General features: G+C 38.4%; 1 protein-coding gene across 1 annotated transcript in view; it reads left to right on the forward strand.

Moving 5' to 3' along the window:
* Dopey1 (dopey family member 1) overlaps positions 1 to 13,053 on the forward strand; it is a 72,832-nt gene that overhangs the window by 45,171 nt on the left and 14,608 nt on the right. The window contains exons 20-26 of the mRNA XM_013032276.1: positions 1,170 to 3,159; positions 4,244 to 4,355; positions 4,628 to 4,810; positions 6,485 to 6,610; positions 9,097 to 9,231; positions 10,435 to 10,490; positions 11,481 to 11,585. Of these exons, the coding sequence (XP_012887730.1) occupies positions 1,170 to 3,159; positions 4,244 to 4,355; positions 4,628 to 4,810; positions 6,485 to 6,610; positions 9,097 to 9,231; positions 10,435 to 10,490; positions 11,481 to 11,585 (2,707 nt within the window). The remainder of the gene's footprint in view (positions 1 to 1,169; positions 3,160 to 4,243; positions 4,356 to 4,627; positions 4,811 to 6,484; positions 6,611 to 9,096; positions 9,232 to 10,434; positions 10,491 to 11,480; positions 11,586 to 13,053) is intronic.

The raw sequence follows: 13,053 nt of genomic DNA on the forward strand, positions 1-13,053 counted from the left end.
TCACCAGTGTTGTAACTGGATGTGTAAAAGGCTTCTAAACATGAGCAACCTGCTTAGTAAAAAATAACCTTTTTTATTTCTGACCTCAGAGGGATGTCAAGATGTATGGTACTCTTTGTTCTTACAAAATAGTCATCATCCCTGCACAGAGGAGATGCCTGGACAATTGGTAAAGTGTGAACTTTATAGTAAGAGGCCGTTGTTTAGCTTCCTTCCTACTGTGTCCTCTGTGTGTTCTAACTAATTGCCTTAACGTCTTGGTGGTAACCCTTTCCCTCCACAGCCCTGCTTATTGCTGAATTCTTACCTCCTCTTTGAAATCAGCCTCAGACACCAGGTTTTCTCATGAACTTGGCAGTGTACTAATATGACACTGAGCTTCCACCTCTTTTAATAAATATGCCCCAGATAAGTACAGAAGTGGGTGGATGTGATTGTGGTCTCCTGTCAGTAGGGGCATGCTATCTCTTTCCTGCTCCATCATTGTCTGCCAGTTTAGGATCTTACACTAATTAGATAACTCATTCACATTTATTGAATTTTTGTTAAAATTTTATGTTTGACTATATTCCAAACTATTCGCATTCTCATAAACTGCATAACTAAAGCAGTATCACAGGGAGGAAAAATAAAATTTTATCCAATAATAAAAAGAATGTCTTAGCTGGGCAATGGTGGGTTGCACCTGTAATTCTAGCTACTCAGTAGGCTGAGCTCTAAGGATCAAGGTTTGAAGCCAGTCCATGCAGGAGACTAATGATACTCTTATCTCTTAAGCACTGATAAGCTGGAAATGGAGCTGTGGCTCAAGCCTTGAGCAATAAAAGCTCAGGGACAGCCCCCTAGGCCCTGAGTTCAAGCCCCCAAACTGGCACACATAAAAAAATAATGTCTTCTATGGCTTATTTTGGGTAAAAGGCAGTAGATTGTTATATTTGTCTCTTCTTGTTCTTATGAAGATATTTATTCTAATAGTTTCCACATGACTTCTGATATGAATTCCATATGATTTTCTTAAAAGATCTAAGATAGTGTAGAGTATACTTTTAATAATAAAATATAGATTGGTGATGAGAATAATGATCAAAATTTTAATTTGATCTACCTTTTCATGTTTCAATTAATCCATTTTGTATCTTTCCTCCTTTACTGTTTTTGTCCTATGCCAGTAAGCCAAGCTCAGCTCATGGCATCGAAAGGAAATGGTGAGAAACCACTTACCATGGATGAAATAGAGAACTTCAGTCTCACGGTTAACCCACTGAGCGACAGGCTCTCCCTCCTGAGTACCAGCAGTGAGACAATCCCAATGGTTGTCTCTGACTTCGATCTTCCAGACCAGCAAATAGAAATCCTTCAGAGTTCTGACTCTGGGTGTTCACAATCCTCAGCTGGAGACAACATGAGCTACGAAGTTGATGCAGAAAATATGAATGCCCCAGAAGAGTCTCACATGCTCAAAGCGAGCTCCCCTGATGACGATGTTCAGCAGTTGGTGTTTGACCTGATACACCAAGTTGTGAGTGGCCTAGAAGCAGAGTCTACACCGGTAACCTCCGAGATGGACCCAGAATCTCTTCCCCCAGATGGTGGTGACTTGGATCTCGAAGAGGAAGTGGTGAAAAGCGAGGATCTGTCTGCTGCACGAGGTCAGAGTGCTTTGCTGAGTCATGAAAGCCCTCAGTTTCTGTCTGTGTCCTCAGAGGAAGCCCAAGAGTGTTTGGCAAATGGAATCTCCAGAAACAGCTCCTCACCTTGTATTTCAGGAACCACACAAAGTCCCTATGACTCATCTGTGGCTGCCGCAGAAACCAGGTCTAGGCAAAGGAGTCACAGCAGTATCCAATTCAGCTTCAAAGAAAAGTTACCAGAAAAAGTCTCTGAGAAAGAAACAATTGTTAAGGAATCTGGTAAACAACCAGGAGCAAAACCCAAAGTAAAGCTTGCCCGAAAAAAGGATGATGACAAGAAAAAAACTTCAAATGAAAAACTGAAACAAACCAGTGTCTTCTTTAGTGATGGTCTTGATTTGGAGAATTGGTACAGCTGCGGAGAGGGAGAAATTTCTGAAATTGAGAGTGACATGGGATCTCCGGGATCCCGGAAATCTCCCAATTTCCACATTCATCCTCTCTATCAGCACGTGCTCCTTTATCTCCAATTATATGATTCATCAAGGACTCTCTATGCCTTCTCTGCCATCAAAGCCATCCTGAAAACTAACCCTATTTCCTTCGTAAATGCCATTTCAACCACAAGTGTAAATAATGCCTACACCCCTCAGCTGTCTCTGCTTCAGAATCTGCTGGCAAGACACCGCATCTCTGTTATGGGAAAGGACTTTTATAGTCACATTCCAGTGGACTCAAATCACAACTTCCGGAGTTCTATGTACATAGAAATTCTCATTTCTCTCTGTTTATATTACATGCGTAGCCATTACCCAACTCACGTCAAGGTCTCTACACAAGATTTAATAGGCAATCGAAACATGCAGATGATGAGCATAGAAATTTTGACTCTCCTCTTCACTGAGCTGGCAAAAGTAATAGAAAGCTCTGCGAAAGGTTTTCCTAGTTTCATCTCTGATATGTTATCTAAATGCAAAGTTCAAAAAGTGATTCTTCATTGTTTGCTATCATCTATCTTTAGTGCTCAGAAATGGCATAGTGAAAAAATGGCAGGTAAGAACATGGCTGCTGTGGAAGAAGGGCTCTCAGAGGACAGCCTTATCAATTTCTCAGAGGATGAATTTGACAATGGCAGCACACTCCAGTCGCAGCTTCTCCGGGTGCTTCAGAGGCTGATTGTTTTGGAACACCGGGTGATGACTATTCCTGAAGAGAATGAAACAGGTTTTGACTTTGTCGTTTCTGACCTGGAACACATCAGTCCCCATCAGCCCATGACCTCTCTTCAGTATTTGCACGCCCAGCCAATCACCTGTCAGGGCATGTTCCTCTGTGCAGTGATCCGAGCTTTGCATCAACACTGCGCGTGTAAGATGCACCCACAATGGATTGGCTTGATCACATCCACTCTGCCTTACATGGGAAAAGTTCTACAGAGAGTAGTTGTGTCTGTGACCCTACAGCTGTGCAGGAATTTGGATAATCTAATTCAGCAGTACAAATATGAGACAGGGCTATCTGATAGTAGGTAAGGGTGCCTTTTAACTTAGTTACCAATGATGTTTTTCACATATGTAAGTGTTGAAATGTCCCAAAAAGTCAGACTTTGAGTGGGGATAAGGAAGTGGTTGGAGTGTGCATTCAGCATCCATATGATCAGTCCGAGATCAGCCCCTAATACCTCCAGGATAAAAATCAAATAGACAAGTTACCAGCTTGCAGTAGGTCACAAGTCGTGTGGCATTTTCACAAGAAAACTTAGCTTGAAGAAGAATATCAGAGAATCTAGGATAAAAAAAGACAAGGAATACTTATATTGGGATAAAATTGACTTTGATGATCTTTCAACCCAACTGGCAAAAATAGGATTCTTTCCGTGAAGAGATTTCCTTTTTTTTTTTTTGGGTGGGATCTGGGTTCTGTCCCTGAGCTCCTTTTGCTCAAGGCTAGCACTCTATTGCTTGAGCCACAGCACCACTTCTGGCTTTTTCTGTGATTAATTGGAAATAAGAGTTTTTCACAGACTTTCCTGCCTGGGCTGGCTTTGAACTGTGATCCTCAGATCGCCACCTCCCAATTAGCTGGGATTACAAGCATGAGCCACCAGCACCCAATGGGGTTTTTTCGTATTCTTATTTAGTGTATTATTTAAGTGCAAATTAATTGCAAGCTGGAATTTAAATTCATAAGTCCTTCTCCCATTGGAATTTTGCCTCTTGTTTTGGATTTTCCTAGGTTGGTAGTAAATTCTATCTGTGTCTTTAGGCCACAAAATTCAAAATTGATCTGTGAAAAGTAGGCCAAAAGTTTAGGACACAGATGCCTGGCTTATCTCCCATGTAACTCAGTGGCTTCCTGTAAAATAGTAAACTGTGGTGTTTAGTAATGGTTTTCCTGCCATTCCCCATTGGTCAGAGCCTTGCTGGCTGTTGTTTATTCTCTATGGAATTAGAGAGCCCAAAACAACTCTGGTACATTTAGACCAATTGTTTAGGAAGCAAAAGGGCCCTGACACCTAGTCTGTGCCTGGCTTGTGATGGATATTTATTAGTGGTGCAGCACAAAACTTCACTATCACAGAACCATTGTTGATATGCATGCATTTATTTCAGGCCTCCATGGATGGCATCGATTACCCCACCAGACATGATTCTCACTCTCTTGGAAGGGATCACTGCCATTATCCATTATTGTCTATTGGATCCAACTACACAGTACCATCAAGTAAGACTTCAAAACAACCTGCATGATTCCTTTTTTTTTTTTTTTGCCAGTCTTAGGGTCAAAGCTAGTGCTCTACTACTTGAGCTACAGAGCCACTTCTGGCTTTTTCTAAGTAGTTTATTGGAGCTAAGAGGCTCACTGGCTTTACTGAGTAGCTGAGATTACAGGTGTGAGACAATGATGCCTGATTGTGACTCCTTTTTTAAAAGACTATAAGGTCCAGCAACTGCCTACTCAGAACTCAGTGATTGTGCATCTTTTTTACTTTATAGCTCTTGGTCAATGTTGACCAGAAACACTTGTTTGAAGCCCGCAGTGGAATCTTGTCGATCCTACACATGATCTTGTCCTCAGTGACACTGCTGTGGAGCATACTGCACCAGGCTGATGCTTCAGAGAAGATGGCTGCCGCTGCGTCCGCCGCCGTCACCACCATCAACCTCGGAGCCACAAAGGTTGGAGAGCTCATACCCCATCTGTAGAGCTTAGGGCTGAGAACTTTCCCCAAAATTCTCTTCCTAAATTTATGGATACTTTGAACAGTATTTTGCATAGATTAATGATCAAGCGAAAATTTCGCTGAGATATGATTGGCAAATCATCAGATTCTCAAGTATACAAATCAGTGATTTTTTTGGTACATTTTGTAAAGTTGTGAAATGCCACAGTCCAATTTTCAAGTGCGTCCTTCCCTCCAAAAGATTCCTTATTCCCACTTGAAGTCGCTCAATCCCAGCCCTAAACCCGACTGGTTGCTAATCCAGTTCCTATATATGAGTTGATTTTTCTGGGCATTACATAGAAGTCAGTTAATACAGTATTTGGTCTGTTATACCCAAAAGTGAAGCAGATATTACATAATTAAGTACGTATAGTATGTGAAAACGTTAACTATGAAAACAAGAGAGTAAAGGTAATCTCAAAATGATAGGATAAATGTTTATTTTCTTTATGCAATAGTATTTTTCAAGTGCTCTGTTGGTTTTTGGTTTTTGGTTTGTGTCAGTACTAGTGCTTAGATGGCAGGGTCTAGCACTCTGCCTTAGCTTTCTCACTCAATGCTGGTGTTCTATCACTTGAGCCATGCCTCCACTTCTGGCTTTTTTGCTGGTTTATTGGAGGTAAGAGTCTTTCAGAGTTGTCTGCTGAAACTGGCTTTGAATCTTGATCCTCAAACCTCACTCTCCTAAATAGGTCAGATTTATGGATATGAGCCACTAGCTTCTGGCTCTATTTTATTCTTTAAACATGTGAATGTTGCCATTATTTATCATGTCGTGATTGTCATCCCTCCCTCAACAACCTCATTTTGCTCCTGGAGTTGATTGGCTTGATCTGAGATCTATAGGAGCTCATTTAATGAGTGAAAGGAGTAGGTTAAGACCATTAGCACATTATATCTGAGCATTATGTTTGTATTTAAACTATACTTTTTCTATCTTAGTTTACTTGGAATTAACAGTCAGGATCTTCTATAATTGTAAAAGACTTTATGTCAAATTTAGTTTCGTATATTGTATTTTTTGAATACTTGGGGGTTAGACTTGCATTTGGTTAATTGTCATTTTGTAAGGTTTTATTTTGAATTGAAGGTCATGGTTATAACCATTTTGCTTTGCTATGTTGCCCAGGCTGGCCTCATTCTTTCTGCCTCAGCCTCTGCATTGTTGGGATTGAAGGCATGTTCCACACCTCTTAACACTATTAAAAGCTTCCTCTAGTTAGGTACAGGTGGCCTAAACCTGTAAGCCTAGCAACTCAGAAGGAGGAGTTGAGGAGGAACACATTTCAAGGCCAGCCTGGGCAAAAGTTTTTGAAATCTTATCTCAACTAATAGCTGGACTAGGTGGTGGCAGGTTCCTGTCATCCCAGCAGAGTGTGAGATGAGATTGGGAGGGTTGCGGTCCAGGCTAGCCCTGGCTAAATGTGTAAAGACACTGTCTCAAAAATAACCAACAACAGCTGAAAGCATGGCTCAAGTGGTAGAGTGCCTGCTTAGTAAGGAAGAAATCCTAAGTTCAAACCCTAGTTCCACTGGGGGAAAAAAAGGAAAAATTCATACACTGCTATGGAGCTAAATGTTCTGTCTAATTAATGCTTTCAATTGTAATTTTCTTAAATTGACTTAGAACTTGAGACAACAAATCCTTGAGCTGTTGGGCCCCATCTCAATGAATCACGGTGTGCACTTTATGGCTGCCATTGCATTTGTATGGAATGAAAGAAGACAGAACAAAACTACTGCACGAACCAAGGTAGGTGTTTAAGGCTCAAGTGGTGTGGTTTCTTATTTGGTAAGTACATGCTAATTTATTTCCTCTGTGAATGCCCATAGATCTTGAGCTCTGAGGTTACAGTTGGGCTAAAGTTGTAGGTAGAAAGTGGAAATGCAAATTGGCCACAGCTATGGATAATGACTTACACTGAAGCAGAGCAAAATTAGTATGATAATAAGCTTATCACTTTACTTCAAATAGAAATTACCATAGGATGCAGTATATTTTTCATGTGGAAGGCATTTGGGACACAAACTAAGGACTTGAAGGAAGTCTTCCTCTTCAGTAGTTTTCCTGAATGTCAGCTTACATAGTTAATGCAAATCTTACATTGGTTTTGACTGTATGCAGGAAAATTTAGGTACTTGCTTTATTAGCTTGCAATATCTGACACTTTTCTAAATTGGAAATAAGTCATGACTTTAAAATAAAAATGCTACTAAACAGTTTACATGGATACAAAATATGTGATTTTCACACCCAAAGGTTTGTGATTTGTTTTTGTGCTAATGTCCCATGTAACATATAGTGATATTCATAAAGTAATAAAAATATTTCTGCCACATGATATTATTTTGCATATGAAGATTTAGTAGTCGACATCACATCAAACAGAGAGGCCATTCCAAAAATGAAGAACTTTTTTGGATGTTTTTTATTTATTTTGATGGTACTTAGGTAAGTAACTGCTCAACCTTGAGCCCTGTTTCTGCTTTAGTTGTTTTTCAAATAGAATATAGAACTTTTTGTCCAAACTGATCTGATCCTCCGATACCTTTCATACAGCTAGAATTACAATTATGAATCATCACACCTGACATGTTCTTTGAGATAGTTTCTCACTAAATTTTTTGCTTAGGCTCGCCTGAACCAAGATCCTTCTGTTATATAGCTCGGATTACAAGTAAGAGCCTGTAGAGGCTATTCCATATTAATTCTGTAGCAAAAACAAAGCAATACCAATTGGGAAAATGGTTGAAACAAAATGTAGATAAGTACCAGAAGTGAAATATAGGTTTAAAGATAAGGAAAACTGAAAAAGGAAGTGTTACATATAATTTTCCAAGTTCTGATGTCTCACACCTGTAATCCTGGCTACTCAGGAGGCAGAGATCTGAGGATCATGGTACAAAGCCATATCTGGGGCAGGAAAGTCTCTGAGACTCTTATCTCTAATCAACCACTAAAAAACTGGAAGTAGGGCTGGGAAGGTGGCTCAGTGGTAGAGTGCTTGGCTCAGCACCACATAGGCAGAAAAAGCCAGAAGTGGCGCTATGGCTCAAGTGGTAGAGCACCTTGAGCTGAAGAGCTGAGAGACAGCACCCAGGCCCAAAGTTCAGGCCCCACGACCAACTGGAAGTAGAGCTTGGCTTAGAGTGGTAGAGTAATAGCCTTGAGCAAAAAAGCTCAGGGACAGTACCCAGGCCCCAGAACTAACATGACAAGAGAAAATCCATGAGAGGAGAAAAATATTAAAGAAATAGAACATGAAAATCCTCAGAAATGAAGAAAATAAATTTCCATAGTATTTTCAGCATTGTATAAAAATGCCAACATAAAGATAAGCTTGTTAGCTGGGTACAGGTAGTTTAGGCCTGTCATCCTAGCTATGCAGGAGGCTAAGATCTGAGGATAGTGGTTCAAAGCCAGCAGTGGCAGAAAAGCCCTGGAAACTATCTCCAGTTAACTACCAAAAAAGCCAGAAGTGGAGCTGTGAACTAGTAGTTAGAGCACCAGCCTTGATCCACAAAGCTCTAGGACAGCACTCAGACCCTAAGTTCAAGCCACAGGACCAGCACCAAACAAAAAATAAACCTGTTATTTCAGATCCTAAAATCTTCAGATGAAAAAGAAAAGGAATGATGATAAGAATCACCAGTAGGAACACTGGCAATCTTGATGGAAAGTAGTCTGAACTTACAATTTCATAGCCAAAATGAAAAGTAGTTTATTAACTCTAGAAAATAGACAGGTTGTATACAAAATGCACTGATAGTACTATATGTAGCACATATATAGCACATAGTCTTGTGGACACTGGATAATTTAAATAAAATTATGAATAACTACTAGGAAGATGACAAAAACTGTAAAGAGCTAAACTTTTATTCTAACGAATTCAATAGATGTTTAAATGTTTAAATTTAAATGTGAGGAAAAATAGTATGTGTTGTTTAGAAATAATAGAAAATAACTGCAAGAATGGAATATAATTTGATTTTGGATGTAGGATGGGAAGGCCAAGGTAATTCTATCTTTCCCTATAAGACTTACTGTCCTATTTGACTTGACTTTTTTGAATTGATGTACATATACTGTATTGATAAGAAAATAATAAAAATTTACCCAAAGTGGATCAAAGGACTTCTTTATGTTACAAAGAAGCTATCATTAATTCTTCTAACTCTGACTCTTTTGAAAGCTCATATGTGTACCCAGAAGGTAAATAGTAATGTGTTGTCCAGGTCATTCCTGTGGCCAGTGAAGAGCAGCTGTTACTAGTGGAGCTGGTTCGCTCCATCAGTGTCATGAGAGCAGAAACTGTCATCCAGACTGTGAAAGAAGTTTTAAAGCAGCCTCCAGCCATAGCCAAAGACAAGGTAAGAAGGAGTTTCTTTGCTTTTGCTTATAATTCCATGTCCAAAGGATGCTGATAGAAAAGATTTTTGGAAAACTTATCTCCTTTGACCTATGATACAGATAAAAGAGGTGACTGGATGTCACTCCTTTAATAAAACAATCTCTGCAGTGACTTTCTGTTCAGATCTCTCATTCCTGTAGGTAGTGAAGAGCTGTTAGCTGCACATGTCTCCAGCGTATGTCAGAGGCAGTCAGGAACAGGCTGACCAGATTCTTAGTGAGAAAACAACAGAAGTCAGAGCCCACAACCTTGTTATTTTTCTCAGCTTCTTTATTGCTTCTTCGCTGAATCTCTGTTTTATAAACTCAAGTTTTGCCAGTCATTGACTATATGATCTTAGTTCTAAACACTGTTATTTTTTCACCCTGTACAGTACTGTACTTTGTCAGGACTACTGGAAATGAGCAATATAGTCTCCCTACTCACATTGCTTTGTCTGATCAGGCAGAGAAGTGTATGAACTTCTCTACTTTCTGTTCTTTGCTCAGGCAGTACCAAGAGATCACATCTTCTTAAGGAAAGTTTTGCAAACCTAGACTGTGAAACCATACTAAAACTAACATTATTACATCCCTAAGAGAATTATTACATATAGCTGAAATTTTTAATTCTTTTTTAAATCTTGATTTTCAAGAGGAAAAAGGATTTTTGTGTATATGAATAGTCAGTATCCTTAGTCCATATGTACCGTGTGTGTGTGCGTGCGTGCGTGCGTGCATGCGTGCGTGTGTGTGTGTGTCCCAATTCTAGGGCTTGAACTTAGGGCCTGGGTGCTGTCCTGAATTTTTTTGGTCAAGCCTAGTGTTCTATCACTTGAGCCACAGCTCCATTTCTGGCTTTTTGATGATTAATTGGAGATAAGAGTCTCATGGACTTTCCTGCCTAAGCTAGTTTCAAATTACCATCCTGGGATCTCAGCCTCCTGAGAAGCTAAGATTACAGGTGTGAGGTACTGGTGCCCAGCTTATTTTCAACTTTTTAAGTAGATCTTTTGCTGTGAATTTTCCCTGATAGGATAAGATGAAATAGAGCTACATTTCTTAAATAAGTAGATATTTTTGTTTTTCTTTTTTAGTAAAAACTAAGATACAAGAAAGTTGCAACAGGGAAAAAATAAATGAAGCAATTTTCTTCACTATAAATTGATTTCTTTTGTTTATAGAAACATCTTTCTTTGGAAGTCTGCATGCTTCAGTTTTTCTATGCTTATATTCAAAGGTAAGATTGCTGATGTAGATCTTCCCTTACTACAATCACAATATATAAAGATTAGGAAATATAGAAGGAAAAGCACTTGAATTCTTTCAAAAAGTATCTAAGAAAAGAGTTCCCTAAACCTAGAAAAACAAATTTGCTACAATAGAAACGCTGTTTCTGGACTGTTAATAGAAATCATGAGTATACCAGTGATTTAACATATTAACCCTACAAAACTAAAGACATAAGGGTATTAAAGATATGTGGAAATGGAACACTGAAATTGTAAGAAGATCATTTAAATATAAGAGAAAAATAGAACCTACTCTTAAAATCATGTTTATTGCTACTGAATCAGTTTCTATTTTGGTACAAGTAGACACGTAGCAATCCAACCCGATTATTGGGGTTCTTTTAATGTTAGGAAGAACATAAATATACCTTCCTTGTTGGCTGGCATTTCCTTTTCTATTGAACTGAGCCTTGAATACAGATTTTCAGTTGTGAAAAAATTCTTGATCTTCCTGCAAAGGGTAATTCCACTTTAATCATAATGTGGGCATCTGTTTGTAATTTGTGACTAATAGTAACAAAATTGTGTTATTTATTATATTTAAATTGATTATAACTGTCTAAATTCTAGCTATAGGTACAGACAGAGATTGGGGTTCAACTAAAAAAACAGTTTTTTTTTAAGTGAGAGACTGGTATTGAGGATATGTTGTAATTACCAGGAATTATTATAGTTTGTCTTTTATTTTTCAAAGTCCATGTGATACAAAATTTGTGTGCAAACTTTCTAGATTAAGAAATTGCATTGACTATTGTAAATTTTATTTTACACATTATTAGTAGAAAATGTAAATATTTTAGAAATTCTGCTCTGTCATAATCTATAAAAATTTAGAACATTTTTAAAGAAAGTAGTAGAGCAATGTGTTGAAGACTGCAGAGAGACAAAAATAAAATTTACTGTGGCTTTCCACATATACAAACTCATTTGTCTTGCAGAATTCCAGTGCCCAATTTAGTGGATAGCTGGGCATCACTGTTGCTACTTCTAAAAGACTCTATACAACTGAGTCTCCCAGCCCCGGGGCAGTTTCTTATCCTGGGGTAAGTAGTCTCACTTACAAGTATTATTTTTTAAGATCCAGAAATGTAGTTTGGAGGTAAAGCTGTGGCTAGTGTGTGTATGTTTGATGCTGGTCTCAACATCCAGCAACAGATGGACACACATGCATTTATATAGATCTTTACATGAGAACATCATCTTTGTTTCACTCTGATGGTGATTTTTTAGACATGAATGTGGTTGTACATTCATAGACTTACCTCCCACCCTTTTTGTCCGTAAGGAATTGACTATTAACTTGGGCAACCAACCATGATCTATAAAAAAAAATTAAAGAGGAAGGTGAAGACTTCTAGTAAATGTGGAGTTAGTTTTCCACCAGAAGTCAGACAGGGAGTGGTAAAGAGTGAAGCTTTAGAACCGGCCTGTGGTGCTGAGTCACACGCATGGCCCCGCCTGTGCATGGTTTGCTGGACCTACTCAGAAATGTCAGGAATCATGATGATGCCTGAATCTTCAAGTTGTGTATTTGAAGATTCTCTTCAAAAGCTGGAAGAATTTTAGATAGTAAAAGTATAAGCAAACTAAGTATAATTCCCTGATAAAAGAGTAAGACAACTAATGTGCATGAATTTTAATGATGAGATGTAAATTTAGATGCTGGAAATCAAGCAACATTTTCATGATAATTCTACTCTTGACCTTGTCTCAGTGACCTCCAGTAAATCAAGAAAGCAGTCTATTTTGCCATCTGCTGGGCATGACTATCGTATGCCTACGTAACTTAGAGTTGATGGAAAGCTCATGAAAGGAATTTTATATGTACCATTATTTAACTCATCCCCAAATAACCATACAATTCACAAAGGTGAATTAAGAAATAAAACACCAGGTAGGAGCTGGCGCTCACACCTATAAACCTAGTTACTCAAGAGGCTAAGATTTGAAGGCCAATCAATACAGTAAAGTTTGATAGGCATCTCCAAAATAATCAGCAAAAAGCAAGGCTGGGGGCATGACTACAGTAAGTAAGCACAAGGCCCTGAGTTCAAACCCTTGTACTGCCAAAAAAGAAAAAAAAAAAAGTGTCCTTTTTGAACTATCTTCAATTACTATCCTATCTTCTCAAAGAATAACCACTATTTTAACCCACAAATGGATTTTTGCATGTTTTAACTATATGTATATGAGTATCTTAAGTATTTTATGCCTTTTCATTCAACATATACAATTGAGTAAAAGCACTGTTGAAAAACAAAAACTATCCCTTCTTTCACTGTTAGCCATTAGATTTTTTAAGAGGAAAACTAGTAGCCAGTATCTTACTTTTATGAAGATTGAGCCATGTAACTCATGCTGTTGTGATTGTTTTTTTTTTCTGCAGTAAATTAACATGCAAAAAGTTCTCTCTTGCTGTTGATGAATATTTGAGTTCCATTTAGTGATTCTTCCAAACGATACCGTTGTGTCTGTTTTTTCATGTGTATGTTTATGCATGTCACCTGAGTC

The sequence above is a fragment of the Dipodomys ordii genome, unplaced genomic scaffold (genome assembly GCF_000151885.1).
Source record: "Dipodomys ordii isolate 6190 unplaced genomic scaffold, Dord_2.0 Scaffold152, whole genome shotgun sequence".
Taxonomy (NCBI): Eukaryota; Metazoa; Chordata; class Mammalia; order Rodentia; family Heteromyidae; genus Dipodomys; species Dipodomys ordii.